Raw genomic sequence first — 17031 nt, 5'->3', positions numbered from 1 at the left:
AATCTGTAATACCGGTGTCACACGACCACTTTTGATCGCGATCGAGCCCGATCCAGATCGATATTCTCGACCGCGGTTGGCTCCCCCGCCGCACTTGCGCAAATGAGGCAATCACGACCGAGAAATACATGCGGATCGGGCTTGATCGCGATTAAAAATGCGCCGTGTGACAGCGGTATTAGTCCATGAACTTCCTAAACCATGTACACCCTTTTGAGCAGCAGCTCATCTTTCACAATCACTCGGACGGAACGTTCGGAGATTAATTCGGCTTGGGCCATTTGGCTTTTCGAGAACTGATTTTTGGAGATTGCAAGAACTTGTGCTTCACCCTTTAAGTAGAACCCTCAAAAACATGCCTTAAGTAAGTAAATTAGGAGAGAGCATTACGACTGGACCAAACAAAAAAAGTGATGAGCGCATGTGTGTGCGCGCGCGTGTGTGTGTGTGTGTGTGTGTGTGTGTGTGTGTGTGTGTGTGTGTGTGTGTGTGTGTGTGTGTGCGTGCGTGCGTGCGCGGCGCGGTGAATGAGTGATTGAAGAAACTTTATTGCAGGTCCCGCGAGGACGCGAACTCGACGCGCACCCGGCTAGTCCCATGTCGGGACCGGCGGGTCTAGCCCACCAGCCCGGTCGCGGGCACGCCGGACAGCCAGAATTTGTTTTCTTAGAGCGGGGCAACGCAGATGCGAGTCCCACTCCTCCTTGGCAAGCTCCTCGCAAAGACCGACAACGCTTTCCGCCTCGTTCGCAGAATTGCAAACAGACACCGAGGCATGAAGGAAAACAATCTCCTCAGGCTGATCAATGCTTTCGTACTATGCCACTTCACATACACGATTTCTATGCACATCTCTTTTACGAGATAGGGAACGGGTAGTAGCACCAGACCTGGTGCAGAATGAGCCGTGTCTGCATTCACCCAAATTTCAAAAAAGACTTCGCGTTTCCTGGTGGTTTTATTTCTATTTGCGATGTACAGCCCCACAGTAACAGCGCTGCTTGGCCGAAACTGGAATCGAAACTAGCCGAAGCTCGAAATGAGCCTAGACAAGCTTTGTAGCTTTGCAAGTTTTATTGTTTGGTCATTACAAAATTAACCTTATATAATACTATAATTTTTGCGTAGATTGAAATATAATGTAATCAAATACGGCGCAGTCAACGATTATGCTGTACAGATACATAGCTGTTCTTTTTTTTTTTTTTTTTCCACAGGCATCACGTGGTTTTGCGTAAAGTACCGCGTATTTTGACAGTAGTCGCGGGATGCCGTGCCAGATTGCCGTGCGATCCGAGGTTTTACTCTATGTAGGCTTCAAAATTGGATCTTTCTGCGAAATTTGATAAACAACAATTTAGCAGTAAGCGCAAAATCTATTTTATTTCGACGTTCCCGCAGTAGCGGTAGCCGTCGGGACACCACTGAAACTTCACGTGACCCGATGTTCTTTCAAGGTGTGGTGCAATCGTAGTGCGACCAGTGCGACTTTGGCTAGTCTATGCTTTGGCCCTGTGGCTGGCTTTCTTTGTTTGGTCCCTTGTGACACGACCGTGCGAAGGATCGACACGTGCGTCAAGGCGCCACGAGATGCACGCTCTCAGCCGGGCCCTGCCAGCGCTGCCGTCGACGAGTGTGGAAGTTATTGGATCGCAGCAGATCTGTGCCTACTATGAGGGAATGTCCGCGACCGAAGGGAGTGAGACAGTCGCGGGCCTTGCGTGGGATGGCACAGCCGCCGGCGGTCACGAGAGCATGCCTTACTCCGAACAGATCGTGGCTCGCCTAACAAAGCGAGGGCTGGACTTCGACCGCGCTTGTGAGTATGACGATAGCCACGCCGATTGCTGGCTTTTCCACGACCTCGATCGATGGAGCAAGGTCTTGCACCCGGTGAGCTTCGAACTGGTCGAAACCGAGCCGGCCAAGCTGGCCATCCGGTCGACGCGGACACGTCGGCGTCAGCTCGGCGACGACGAACTTTACGACGCCGCTTACGTCTTCTGCTGGCTGCCGAAGACGCATCGCTGCGTTCAGCGCATCATGATGGAAGACCCGGGGGCGTTATTGTATGGACCGGCCTCCACCCTCGCGTTGGCGCTAGGCCGGAGTGTCAACGTCCAGCATCTGCAGCTGCGCGGTGCCGACAAAAAAGCCTACTGCCAAGAAGAGCTTTGCGAAGGGCTGGCTGGCCTTGGACAGCTCAAGAGCTTCGAATTTTCCCGGTTCACCATCAATGCATCAATGTCGAGATCCATAGCGAATTTGCTTAGACGAAACGCGAGCCACCTCATTGCGGTTTCCTTCTCCGATAATGACATGCCGCAGGAGTCCGTCAAGTGCCTCTTGCGAGCGCTGCAGAGCTGTCGCCTCCTCGGCGAGCTGTCTATCGTCGGGAGCAAGATTTCACGGGAAAGCGTGAACTCTATCGCGAGGCTACTGCGCGTCGCGAAGTCCTTGACCAAATTGACGCTCGACCAGGCTCTGGATGACGTCAACCTATTCACTTTAGCAGAGGCACTCAAGGACAATACGTCCCTACTGGAGCTTCACATTTGCCAGTGTGACACGGACTTCGAGCTTCTTTTTAAAGCGCTAATCACGAACAAGACCCTGAAGCACTTGGACCTGAACGGTTGCAACATCAGCGACAGTAATGCAGAGTCACTCGCGACAGCACTGCGTAGCAACGTAGGGCTGACAAAGTTGGAATTAAAGGGCACTTATCTCGATGCCGACTCAATGGTGACACTTGCTAATAAGCTTAAGGAGAACTCTGCTCTCGAGTTGCTGGATCTGAGGAGGAACACCGTGACTGTACGTGCTGTCAACACGTTCTGCAGTATGCTGCAAAATAACAAGACGCTAAAGAGTGTGCTGTTTTCTGAAGTTCAAGCTACACAACTGGAAAGGTAACTAAATTGCCTATCCGACGGGCAGATGTGTTCAAAGCCACGCACATGTAAAAGAGCAGTTTTCAGGGTCAATTTCTGCATGTCACTGTTCTTTTATACGGTTTTATTTTCCATGTTGTTGATTGTAGGGTTGTATAGCTGCTTTTTGCTGAAACAGCAGCTGACACTTTTCTGCAGCCAGAGCCACAATAATTGCTTCAGAATTCTAGCAAAAAGAACATTTATATTAGGTACTGTAGAAATAGGGAACCAAATGTGAGGGGGTGCCATCATCCTGGCGTAGGAATGTAAAGAGTAAAAAGAGAATGTAAAGGGTATACAAACGAGTTTTGCTTTTTGGTGACGTAAAGCAACAGGGAGGTGCTACTCATAAAACTTCCTATTGTCCTGAAAAGCAGCTTTAGGATTCCTTCCCTTCTCTAATGGTTCACACAAAAGTGTGCGTCCAACTCAAACAAGCCTTACCTTGGCAAATGCATACATTCAGTTTACAGGACCTTTATTGTATGAAAGGCAGTGAGTGGTGTAGCTGATTCTGGAACATGTAGCATCCTATTCTGCAGTGCCATCTCCGTGGTGCCTTCTCAAGGAGCCAAGTAATTTATGTACGCATGCTGGTCTTTCACCTGTATGTAGAGTCCTTACAGGGCATCTGCATCTGGCAGTTTTTCCCCAGGCCCGTACGTGACATCAAAAGTGAATTGCTGCATTTCGCCTATTCATCTCGCAGGTCGTCAACTTGGTTGGGCTAAACTTAAGAAGTGGTTGAAAGCTTGATTACCGGTGAATAATTTGAGTTGGTGCCCTTCCAAGTAGGAGTGGAAATAACGAATAGCCATGACCACCGCTAGCACCTCTGTTTCAGTGGTAGGGTGACTGCCTTGACCTTTCGAAAAGGTGTAAAAATAATGTCTAGTAACTTTCAGCTGATAATGAGATGGCCCCATCAAGTCTCTCTGGTGCAGTACATTTACAAAATTTGAAGCATCTGTGCAGATTACGAATGGAAGGCTAAAATCGGGGAGAACAAGAACAGGATCTGATGAAATGCTGTGTACCAAGTACTTTTACGTCTAGTCGCATTCCTTTGACCATACTTTGACTTCTCCAGTATGGCTATCAAGCATGTAGTTTTTGTTACATACCCTGGAATGAGAGTTCTGAAATGCCCCACTAATCCAAGAAAGGCAGGCAGTAATTGTAGGTCGTGGGGTTTCACAAGCTGGTGTATACGTTGAACTGATTCCTTTCATGCTCTTGGTGCAGCCATCAAACATTCTTAGTAAGAATACTATATTTCTTTGGAAAAACTGACTTTTTATCTTCAGAGAGTCCCTGAAACGGTTTGGACAAAGTTTGTAGACATGTAGGAAACATTCGTGTCGCAATTTGTGTGAGGTCTCTCATATTAAGAGAGCTACGGACAATTCCAAGTTTCGGTCCACCATAGCCTTGCTTTTCTCCTCAACTTGTTACGCCTTCACTGGCTTTGCGTCGTGATGGGACGTCATGTCGTCTACTACTGGTTGTTTTGGAGCCAGCACGGGAAGCCTCTCACAACGTCACCGCAATGCGCCGGGCAGTTGATCTCAAGCGGCAGCTATCGAAACAGCATGCGTTATGACCTGGATGGGTGAACGTGTAAACTAAAGCCCGTCCATGCAACTATTGCTGTGATGAGAGAGCTTTAGCATACACGTATGTGAGTGGCCTGATCTCTGCACGGACCAGCCACCTGGTGGTGCAGAGCTTAACTAGCCAAACAAAGGGCCATTATTGCTGTAACCAAGCGCAAAATTTTTTATATGTTTACAAAAAATGGTGTATTGACAGTTGCACTCCTGCGAAAAATTCACACAAGTAGCAACATAGAATACACTTAATTACTGCTGTATTAGTTCTGTGTTTGGTAAGTGAGTAAGTTTGTTCCTAGTCCCTTTTAACACAGGGCAGGCGTTAAGTGCCACAGGAAAATCAGGTTTCTTTGCTGTCTCTCACAGTTCACTCAGTTCTTTTTTTTTTTTCTTTTTGGTTGTGCACTGTAGAGTTTCACCACAATTTTAGAGAACTATCTATAAGCACTCCCCCCCTTCGTTCACAGTGCCGCAGACAATGCCATGCCTAGACGAGACAAGCCAAGTTTGGCGTCGCCAACTTAGTGGCATGGCGGCACATGTGTGGCCTCTCGTAGCCTGCAATCAATGCTTTGTGTACCTTCGCATGGGTAGATCTGGCTGGGCTTGGAGCCCAGCCAGATCTAACAACTTAATCTAACAAGTTAACTAACATTCCAGCTATTACGAATGACGATGGTTCACCATAAAGTTGGAAAGATTATCGATGATGAGCCAGGGGCGGCTGAAAACTCAGGCGCCCCTGGCTCATCAAAATGTACATCCGATCGGTAGCGATGCACATTTTTAAAACCTCACAATAAATGACATGCTTGAAGGGTAGCACTTATATGCATTTATTGATGGTCAGAAGACCTTCCCTAATGACTCAGTGTGGTTGTACAAGATTGTTTCAGGGTCCCTTTAACTTTTCTTGGCTCAGAGCACTGAGTATGTATATGAAGTGCTTGTCATGACTGTGTTTTCGTTGTGAGTAGATCATTATGTTTATTTACAAACTACAAAATAGGCCTAGGAATTTGTCTAATCCTTCATTAGCCATTTTCTGAAACCAGCCTCAAGCACCAAAAGGGAGCCTATTCATAGACTTCAACGGGCGTCACCAAAGTAGTGAACCGTTTAATCTCTTCTCTGAGAGGCACCTGCCAATACTCTATGCATAGGTCAATTCTTGAAAACCATGTACATTCTCTGGTTTAATCAATGGTATCATCAATACAGGGCACGGGAAATGGCAAAAGTTCCATTTGATGATTTACCAAACAATATTCCCTACAAAGATGAAATGTTTCTTCTTTTGGAACTATTGTAATGCGCAGTAATATAGTATCCTTAACGCTGATACAGGCTCTAGCAAATATATACGCAACCTCTTTAAACCTATTCAGTATGAATGACAGTGGGCTTTTCAACGCAGGTCAACTCTCTCCTTTGCCATGGCCCAAGCCGAAGGCTACAGCCGCATCCAGATGCCTTGGGCCGAGCCCGACCTTCCTCCACTGTCTGCAGCCGTGGCACTTGGTTCAAAGTCGCTCACAGAACTCGACCTAAGCGATGCCTCCGAACTCTCTGAAATGAGCATTTGTGCGCTGCTTCAAAATCTCGCCACAAATGAATATGTGCGAACTGTAACAGTCGATTTAGGAGATCGCAAACAAGTCGCTGTTGCGTTGTGCTGTGTGCTCGCCTTGAACCAAACTATCCAGAATCTTAAGATTAGGACCCATGGGCTGCTTGGCATGGTCGCCAAGGCGCTCGCGACAAATACCACTGTGAGTCAAGTATATTTGGAAAGCTATAAAGTATCCTTGAGGTCGCTCAAGTCGATTGCTTTTATGCTGACAAAGAACACTGCAATCACCAACCTGAAATTGAACATTGGGGACTCCATGCGCACCAAACGCCTTGCCATTCTGTCGCGCGCCCTGGTGGAAAACCAGTCTATCGTGGATTTGACACTGACCACCATGACAAATGCAAACCATGTGTCTTCCCGTATGTTCACCTCGATTCAACGGAACACCAGTCTTCTGAACATGGCTGTGAGATTTCTCACACTCCAGAGGCTAGATAGGCAGGCTGCAGTGGCATTCGAAGCCCTCAGTGAAAAGGCGTCGCTTGTTCCACAGCTAATGAAAGTGACCAAACAGACTGAGGCCGAGGCAAAAAAGGCTGTGCGGTCGGCAAAGCGTTACATTCAGTCAAACTACTTTCAGCTAGCGGGCATTGTGAGAGAAAGTGTTGTTTTCCACCTTGGCATGGGACGAGAGATTCGTGCCTTGAATTACGGGTGCCTCTCTGCCATAGCACGATATCTCAAGCTGTCAGATGTTGTCTGTATAGATTGCAGCAACCCTAATATACAGCCGTAATATATTTGGGTAGGTCCATCCCTTGGGCCTTGGACCGCGTTTCTTGGGACTATACAGCAAAAGTTCCGACTTCAAGGGGGAGCATCTAAGACCGGTGGGTTCGAGATAGGTTTCAATAGTGTCTATTGCCTCCTGTAAGGCTCCCTCAACCTGACCATCATTGCCTCCTGTGCACCATATAGTTATATCGTCAGCATACATAGTGTGTTTGATGCCTTCAATCTCGAGAAGCTTTCTGCTTAGGTCAACCATGGCTATATTGAATAAACAGGGGGAAATGACTGACCCCTGTGGGGTGCCCCTCTCGCCAAGTTCCAGCAGTTGTGATTCGAGATCGGCCACCCAGAGGGTAGCCTTCCTATCCGAAAGGAACGATCTAACATAATTATAAAATCTCTCACCCAGATTGAGCAGAGATATCGAGGCTAGGATATGCGAATGTAGAACGCTGTCGAAGGCCTTCTCAAGATCAAGTCCCAAAACGGCTCGAGTGTCGCTAGAGTCGTTGTCTATGATTTGATGTTTAATCAATTTCATGGTATCTTGTGTGGATAGGCCTGGTCTGAATTCTATCATACAATGGGGGTAAATGTCGTTATTCTCCAGGAACCGGGAGAGTCGATTCAGGACCGCGTGCTCCGCTACCTTACCCACACAGGATACACAGGAGCAGCTGTGTATGTGGGGAGTTTTATTATTCCACTCCGCAATGGCAAGTAGCTAAAACATTTTGTCGGTGTTAACCTCACTGATGTTAACCTTAGTTTCCAAAAATTAAAAACAAAAGACAGCATCACTATGAAGGTGCCCCGATTTTCTTTGTTTTGTATTTTATATTTAGCTGTTTGCACTTTCATTTTAACCAATTCCATGTGGGAAGACAAGCATTATTATGAGCAGTATTACAAATTGTTTGCACTTTATTATGATAAGCGATATGATGCCATTTGCAGTAAGCTTGATCATGGTTACCGATGGTGGATATGAAAATGTGGAAGCATCTTCAAATAATATTTTACAAAGGAAATGATTGTGCTGTAGTGACAACCAATGGCAATATTGCACTGGCAAGCCAGGATAACGGCAGATCAGAGCATAACTGTGAGATGGTATTCATTGACAGCACTTTAGTAATCGCACCTACTTGAATTAGTAATGGTTGAATGCGAGTGCTTGCACTGCTGGACATGTGTCATGAAAGGGCTTTAGTGTAAATGTGAGCACCCTGCACGGTGCAGCCATCTAGACAAGCAGTCATACTATTCATACTTGCAAGTAGGTTCTGGTGCTATCTTGTTTAAGACATTGCAATGTGCCTGCAGAAACCAATACAAAATCGTCTTTCTCTGCTCTCCAAAACAGGGTATCCAGCACTATTGAAACGTTGCAAGCTGATTTCTACATTTGCACTAACTTTGAGTATGCACTGGGGTACGTTGTTCATGCTAATTTGTCAGTTGAGAAGTTGCTGCAATAAAGATGTTCTTGCATTTGACCTGTGGAATGTCTCATTACTTTCAATTGCAGAAATTACCTCGGGAGAATTTCTCTTGCTACTCACAATGAATGTGGCCTTTCAGTGATAATCATGTTACATACTTCCTCTGGTTGCACTATGTAAATGAGGGAACTGCAAAGAATAGATCATTCTCATCTAAAGCTCGTACTCGGTGTACTATAAGGAAAGCAAAATAACAATCGAGCACAGTTGAAAGGTTTGAAATACAATACCATATGGGACCATAGCCTCATAAATGTGCGCAAGGCATTGAATCAATATATCAACCCACCTCATTCACTTGGCACTACAATGCACTGCTACATCTCTAGATGCAGTGTATTTTGTAACTACAGGGTGTGGCAAAAGTTTTTGCACTCAAATAAGGACCCATAACTATGGTTGCAATGCATTGCAACAAAAAAAAAAAAAAAGACTATGTTAACGTTATGTGTCCTGTTCTACATTACAAATCCAAATATGCTTTCAGAAGAGACCACATTTTGTGCAAATGCAAGCCTCAAGTCGTTACAGAAATGCATAGATGGCAGCACATGGATGTAATCTTCATCTAATTTACTCCATGCTTTTTCCAACATCCAATGAAGAGAAGCCAAATTGTGGTGAAGAGTAGGTAGGGCTCTGCTATTTTACACAAACACAACTGAAAAGTCAGGGTGGTTTAGATCTGGGCTGTTTGAGGGCCGTACTAACGTGGAAATGAAACGGGAGAAGTTCTTTGTGCACCATCGTTGCACCATCTTCGCCTTGTGAACCAGAGCAGAATCCCACTGATACGTTCACTGACAGTTTCCGAAATATGATCTGGCCCAAGGCAGTACCTCCTCCTTCAGGACAACTTCCAGATAGTTTCTTCCATTTACTGTCGCTCCTTTCTCCAAGAAAACTAGTGACCTCTTCCCATCAGAAGCGATTGTCCCAGATTTTATCACCGATTGATGACGGGAAAACCTTAAGGCAATTCTTCCGCTGACACTGGCTTTTTTGAGACTTTCTGGCAATACCCTATCATTTTGGTGGTTTAAGATCGCTTCGATATTGAATAGTGCCTTGTCTGTCAAGAGAATGCTGTGATGGCATGCCATGCTGGCGAAGCATTTGAGCAGGTCCTTGCGTCTTCCAACTTTTGTTAGACTTTTGTTTATTACTTTTGAAGGGAGATATTGCGCTTACTGGTATTTTGTTTTCTACTTGTGATGACATCTTTCAACGGAAGCACTGCAACACCGTCGGCTGACCGAAACTACAGAACCTGCCGAATCAGAAGTTACATGTCAAATACGGCGCAGTGATTATGTTGCCAACGTTGCAAAAACATAGTGTTCTTTTAATTTTAAATTGCACTGGTCTTTTTCGTTATTTTATTTTTATATTTATTTTAATATTTTGTTGGTTCTTTATTCTATTACCCACACTTAACTTTTATTCTGTGGGTTTCATGTGGTCGCTGTTGGACGTATGGTGTGTTCCGTGGTACGGTAGCGCGTGTTTTGACAGCATTCGCGAGCTGCCGTGCCATGTTGCCACAGAATCCGACGAACAAGAATCCACAGTGACTTGGCGTCGCTGTGTTTTCACTCCGTAAGGAGAAGTAAAAAAGTTAACATTGTTTGCATTTAGAAACTGCGTATGTGGTGACGGTTGTGTCTCACGTCGTTCAAGTGCGCTCTGATTAATTTCTCTATCTGGGTGCTATAAAGAATGTTCGATTTATGCCGATCTCACACGGCGCTCTTTTTCTCACGGTCGAGTCCCATCCAGATAGAATATTGATCCGGATCGGGCTCAATCGCGATCGAAAGCGGCCGTGCGACACCGGCATGTCTCTCACTGATGCTGCCTCCATTCTGTGACCGTAGTGCGAGCTCTGCTAGGTGCATGGTGTTGCAATTGTAGCTTATTTACGGTGTCTATCGACTGCACATTTGTTCACTACCACGATCGAACATCGCACACATTTGTGTATTCGATATAGCTCGCTTCACTTTTGTCTGCCCCGATATTTCTTACCGTTCTCCTGCTAGAATCCTAAAATTAGAATCGTCAGCTCGAAGGCCCAAACTCTTGCGTCGTCTGCATACTCCGACAGACGCTCCGCTTATCTGATCCATTAACATGACCTCCCCAACTCCATTTGTTTATCTTAATCTCCATGGCCCACACCTCACGTAATGTGCCTCTGCGGCCTTTCATGTATGAATGAATGAACGAATAATAATTAATAATAATAATAATAATAATAATATAAATATAAAAACTAGAATGTAGGCTACCCCGGTACGCTTTGTAATTCACGCCGCTGCATGGATTACTCATAAAACATTGTACCTATCATTTTCTGTTTTGTGTGCCGTCCTTACCTTCTCAGGTCCATTTATTATATTATTGAACCCTGAATTAAGGTCACAGGCATTGCAGATGAGAATGGGTAAGAACAGAAAAATACACGTGTTACACCACAGCAGATTGAAACAAAACGTTATACAGGTGGTGGTATAAAATTTTTCAAGTTATATGTTGGTGCTGGGAAAATGGCCCTGTCGGTTACCTGATATGCTTCGGAGCGGGTGCGCTGCAATCCGTATTGTTTAGAAATCTCATGATCCAAGTCTGCCTATACTGCAATTGCGTTACCTATGCGTTGGCATGACCCGACAGTTTAATGTGTACTCTCGAGCAGCTTTAGGGAATTGTAGTGCCAATCGCAAACTTGCGTCTCGTGCCCAGCGCCAGACGTGCACTCCAGACCGGCCGTAGCTGCGCATTTGCAAGGAAGTCTGTTTTCCCAAAAATCTAGTTGAACATACTACTGTTCTCACTCGGCAGCCTCGAATTTACCACTACTAACCAAACTCCAGCGCACGCCTCTACTCGATGAGGGTACCGCAGGAGGAGAAGGCGGTCAAATTAAGTTTTTGGAATCGTCCTAGGAAAGTCCTCATGCTCGCACTTTCTCCATGGAAATTCTGTAGTTTAGAGGAAGAAATTCAGTCTGTCGACGAAAGTCTGTCGATTGGAAAATGGCCTTGCAGTACAGCCGACTTGGAGAACTGCAAATTGTCTGTTCGGCTTGCTCAGGTAAATTACCTGTAGAGGGGGACATTAATTGTTGTGTTGACGTAGTTGGTTAAAATTATTCACTAATTACCTTTTTTCACTATTCATTTTAGGGCACATGTTGCAGTTGTGAAGCTGACTGTTAGCAGTATAGTGAAGTTGCGTCTGCTTAGCAAGATTACATACTAAAGTAGCACTACTTTGCAAATATCCGTACCCTAAACTACTAAAAAAAATTTGTATGTTGTGTTGCAGTTAAATATGGTCTTGAACTACTAAAGGGACACTTTTTTGGAGTTTACCGCAATATTCCAAGGTTTTCCGCAATATGCCAAGGATGCCAAGGTTTTCAATGTCTTGCCGCACAACTGCTTTAATAACGGAAATAGTAGGGGCCGCTTGGTCGATGGTACCATCAAGGGGTCGTGGATGAAGGGGGCTCGGACTCGCCGCTTCAATCTTATGGCAAACGATACGTGTGACATTCTCTTGAAATGGTCGTGTGGCGGTAAGAGCAAAAGAAGAGAACGTAGCAGGGGTGTTTGGGAGCTGGGAAAACTGTGGGACGAAGCGGCGGCATTCTTTGACGATGACGTCGACGGTAGAAACATTGTTAGAGACCAGCAATTTGAAGGCGTCGTCCTCGATGCCTTTTAGGATATGGCCCACCTTCAACCTCGGTCATGTGCTCATCGGCTTTTTAGCAAAGCACGCGCACTTCTAGTATGTAGGAGACATACGATTTGGTCGACGACTGGACACGGGTGGCAAGCGCTTTTCGCGCAGCCTGTTGGTGACCTGACGGGTTGCCAAATAGGTCGCGAAGCCTCTCTTTGAAAATGTCCCAGCTGGAGAGACCTACCTCATGGGTGTGAAACCTGACATGCGGTGTCCCGTCCAGATAAAAAATCGCACATTGGCAAGCATGATGGTAGAATCCCAGTTGTGGCTTTGGCTAACATGCTCATACAAGCTGAGCCAGTCGTCAACGTCAACGCCATGTTGGGCGGAGAATGTCCCTGGATCACGAAGGCTAGGAACTGTAACGTGCGTGCGTCTAATTGTCGTACAAAAATCCCTCACGTGACCTGATCCTAGGTGCCTAAGGACAGCATCGTTTAGGGATTTTTGAGAAGGCGCGATGCTGGCGCCGAGCGACGCCGTGGCGTGTTCGTCCTCGGCGTGATCGTTCTCTGGACCGCGCGTTGTTCAACATTGCTCATGTAATCGTGCGTGTGTTGCTTGTGTGTTGGTTGTAGGTTCTGTGTTACTTGGCGGAAAGCCGTGAGTAGTGGCGGTGCGGCAATGCGGCTTTGGCCTCGATGAGCTCTGGCACTACAGAATCTGCGTTGTGTGACCCGTGCTTTCTTGAGAACCCGGCGGTGGTGACAATTGAAATATCGAAGTGGCCTAGCGCCTCGGCAGCGAAGTTCTGCGAACCGCGATGTGGCGTCGCCGTGTCCGACTTTGCTTAACGGACATCGAGGGATGTGCTGCTCGCTGCAAGTCATGTAAATGCAACTGCGTCGACCGCCCACTGTTCAGCGCTGAATGTGTGTTTGGTGTGCTGTGCTTGAAACGAGTGGTGCAGCCGTGCAGCGGGGGTGGCGGAGGAGCAGAGTGGCTTAGGGTTTGCGCGTTCACATACATGTTCTCCCGTCTTGGTCTCATTAACGGCTGTCGCGGGATTGTGGTGTGCTAGCTCCTTGCCTAGTATGAAGTTTACGACGCTAACACACAGCATGTTCACGTTTTTCCGCGCTATATGTCATTTGCATGACGGCCGAGTTGAAAACGAGACATATAGTGGTCTTTGCGTTTGTGTGTTGTAAATTACTTTCTATTGTGGAAGTTCTGGGAGTCTTATTACGCGAGGAGTGCGAACGTAAACATAAACACATATGCCTGTCTGAAATTTTGAATTACCCATAATGCCCTTTACGACTGATAAGTGGGCTACACGGCCTGTGTGAATCAGCTACCGTATGTTGCGACGCTCTTTCGTGTGGTAGACTGATGCATGGTGCGCGTTTATTTCTGTACTGTTGTAAAAACCATTTGTTTATTCACTCAATACAAATGTACGGCTTCTTCGCCGCAGTACAGCTTAGTTACGCGGTGAAGCATACTAGTACTGGGAGGGGGCCGTTATCAGCCAGCATAGTATGTCCACTTAGGTGACCTGAGAGGCGGCTGGTGCGCGAGTGTATAATTTAAGAACTCTTATTATGTCCAGTGACAGTGGAGATCATTAACTGTAGCACCAAAGTAGTGGACCACTACCAGAACAAAGGCATGTAGTATGCCCATCTCAATTCTTGTGCTTATGCCAGTCTTATTTTTTACAGCAATAGCTGCTATGGGCTAACTCCCCTGGTTGTTCTGATGTCTACTGGTGTTGTCACTGGAATTCCCGAATTTCTTGCTAGAGTATTGCAAATAAAGTTCTCATTGTGCTGCGAGGATTTAAACATACGATCAAAAGAGTGGCAGTCCACAATTCTACATTTCAGCCACTCTGCTGAAGGTACAGTCGTGGTGAATACTGATCCCGGAGAGCGTGATCAAGCCAACAGGTGCCTAGATTGGCTAGCACCTGCTCAATGTCTGCATACTGTATATAGAGCTGGCATCCACACCTTCAAGTTCTTGCACATCACCTTCCCACTTGTGAAGGCAGTCCTATGTTAAGTTTTCTTCTTGCATGTGATGACAATGATTGGGTGCATCTGCTTCATTAATCTTCTTCTAGTGCTTGGCTTCTCAGATTTACTGGATGGAGCTGTTGGTGTCTTGTTTTCCTCAAGCAAAGCGCGAGACATAGCAATGCGTAGCCCAAATATAGATTTGAGAAAACCAAAACGAATTCAGCAGTAAGAAGCTGAAGGGTTGTTTTGGTGTAGATCAGTGGCTAAGTCCGGATATGAAAGAGGAGGAAGAAAAGCCGAGTCTTTCCACTTCAACACTGAGGCACAACTCCCACAAATAAATAGGACTCTTACTTATTTTACTTTTTTAAGGAGATTACCGACTTGCATTGGCAAGTGTTCACTTCAGCAAACACTGCATGAAGTAAGCTTCCTGTGCATATTTCACCAGCTACTGCATCATTGTTTCACATTATGAGTGAAACTGCAATTTTCTTTATGCCACAACTTGCCCAATTTTGTGTTTTGCAGTGGGATGTTAGCAGTGCTAATAAGGCACCTAAATACTCCGATGAATAGTCATACAGAGAAAAAAGAAGAAAGCAGTGGCTTTTTGTGCGTAGACTATGCATACACCTGGTGCTCTTATGGTCATTTTTTCCCTATCCGCTCAGCCATTCTAAACAAGAAAAGTTTATACACAATTAGTTTATATACAGACCACAACTAAACCACAGGTATCGTTGGTAAGCAAAGTATATTTATTCGGTGACATTTTCTGCAGCCCTGCTATTGAGCTTTCCTTCCTTCCTTTTCAGCTGTGCAGGTTCACTAAGAAGTGATGATACAGTTTGACAATTTTAATCATTGAAAGACTTAGCGACAGTTCAACCCGAAAAAGGTTTCCTTTTTCGGGTTGTTTTTTCTTGGTTTCAGACTCTGCACATTGCATTTTAAGGCATGTTTTCTGTGTTTGTTGCTTTTTCTTTATGGGTAGGGCATGTCAACATTTTTTACACCATTTCAAGTATGTGGTGCCATAGACTGTTCTTAGATGAAGTCTTGCCCTTTCATTCTGTACAATATGATGTCGGTTTTTTGTGTCCAAGGCTGTTTTACAGCGTGATTGTAGCATTTTGCTAAGTTTTGCCTCTGTCACCCAAGCTTGAAAGATTGCTACCCACTAGTGGTGGCATGACACATGCCACGTTTCTTTTTCAATAAAAGGAAGTCTGTCACTTATCCTGTGCACTGGTTGCCTTTTGTCTCTTTGAATTGCAATTTGTTGCCTATATTTGCTCTTTTGTTGCATTTCAGATTAGGAATGGCTATCATAATTGACATTTAACCATATTGCACACAATGTGGATGATATATAATTGCAATATATGGCCACCATAAATATAATAGAAGTTAATAATTCAAGAATAGTGCCTTTGCATGGTGGTCCAGCCATGAATTGTGGCTATAAGGTACCAGCGCTACAGATAGCACTGCTTGTGCAGAATATAGTGCAGCTCTACTACTTTCAACCATCATTGTTTTTATCTGCATTTCTATAGCTCCAGTTTCTGTGAACAATACACATCCGGTGGAAGGGTGGCTTGCACCTGCAGTTGGGTCCAATGAATAGCCAAATTTCTGCCCGTTTTCATGTTATTAGCATATTAGTAAAGGCAGTCGTTTTTATAGTAGCCTGTTTGCCCAGTGTAGAAGCCGCTGCAGGGTGTCGGGATTTCATACACATCTTCAGCTTTGCAGGGGACACAGCATCTGGCACATAGCTTGTCACAGGCCATGTATTCGGGGCAAGTTGAGTTCACTCACTAGCAAAGGGAGAACCAAGCTTGTCAGATATGAAGTAAACCGCCTGTATACTCAGTGGCCTTCATTTCGTGTGACATATGTGGTTATAGCGACCCTTGTTTTAAGCACTTCTTGTCTAGCAGCGGTCGTTTGCTTTTTGAAACACTCAGGATAGCTTTCAGCAAGCTGGACAGGAATAACGCTGAAAAACCAGCAGATGTTAATTGTCGCACTTATCATGCGAAGCTTCATACAGTATGATGAGGGCGTAAATAAATGAGGGTGTTCCTCAAGGCCTTGTAGCACATGTTGCGAGTTTGGAGCAACATGATGTATAGCACTTTTTTGATCGCATGCTATAGGTTTAGCAAGTGTGGCCATGGTTAAGTGCAGTGCAAGGTCAAGAAAACAGATATCTATGAGCAGCACCCTGGTAAGGAGACTCTCAGAAAACTAGAGGGAAGCCTGTTGAACATCTGGTTGACCCACTTGCTGGCTCCACCAGGCAAAGTCTGCTAAGGTCATAACATGCCAACAAGTCTTAGTGCGCAGGCTATGCACGACGAACTACATATGCCTTCTGTTCGGACATTGCTCATTGTAACTAACAAGGATGGAGTGGACAAAAAAAGAACAGCAGCTCCATTAATTTAGTTTCACTGGTATCGACAGTGTTTTGTAAGCGTACATTGCCATACTCCCCAACGCCTTCTTGGGTGACATCAGCAAAGACCAGCTTGAGGCAAGGGGTAATAGACGTCTTTACAAGCTAAAAATGCATGAATGCGTGGAGAGCACATTGTGTCCAAAAAGTAGGCACTTCACAGGGGCACTGGAGAAGGAACAGGTTATTAACAGTGCGCAAAGACAAGCTACTAAACACCCAACACTGTTGCCATGTAACGACCTCTGAAACAATCCCTCTTAAAGAGGAAATCATCTTTGTGTATCCATAAAGAGGGCAGATGGGCAAAGCCCCTTCAGTAATGCTGCCAGCTTCAAAAGCCTATTTTGCACATCCTGAATGCTTCCTTCTTAAGCCTTTGCTGGGTGCAAGCATTTTACTGTCCAAAAGCTGTC

The 17031-nt window shown here is 45.5% G+C and overlaps 1 protein-coding gene and 1 long non-coding RNA gene across 6 annotated transcripts in view; one reads left to right on the top strand and one right to left on the bottom strand.

Moving 5' to 3' along the window:
- Positions 1-17031, bottom strand: part of LOC129383800 (uncharacterized) — a 111322-nt gene that overhangs the window by 62829 nt on the left and 31462 nt on the right. The gene's annotated exons all lie outside the window — the stretch shown is intronic.
- On the top strand, positions 507-15387 carry LOC129383796 (uncharacterized). Its single transcript, XM_055068665.2, has 2 exons — positions 507-2912; positions 5967-15387. Exons 1-2 carry the CDS (start codon positions 1591-1593, stop codon positions 6919-6921), a joined length of 2277 nt encoding a protein of 758 aa, XP_054924640.2. The 5' UTR covers positions 507-1590; the 3' UTR covers positions 6922-15387.

The sequence above is a fragment of the Dermacentor andersoni genome, chromosome 9 (assembly GCF_023375885.2).
Source record: "Dermacentor andersoni chromosome 9, qqDerAnde1_hic_scaffold, whole genome shotgun sequence".
Classification (NCBI taxonomy): Eukaryota; Metazoa; Arthropoda; class Arachnida; order Ixodida; family Ixodidae; genus Dermacentor; species Dermacentor andersoni.
Note: the sequence above shows the minus strand (reverse complement) of the source record. Positions and strands in the feature narration are given on the sequence as shown.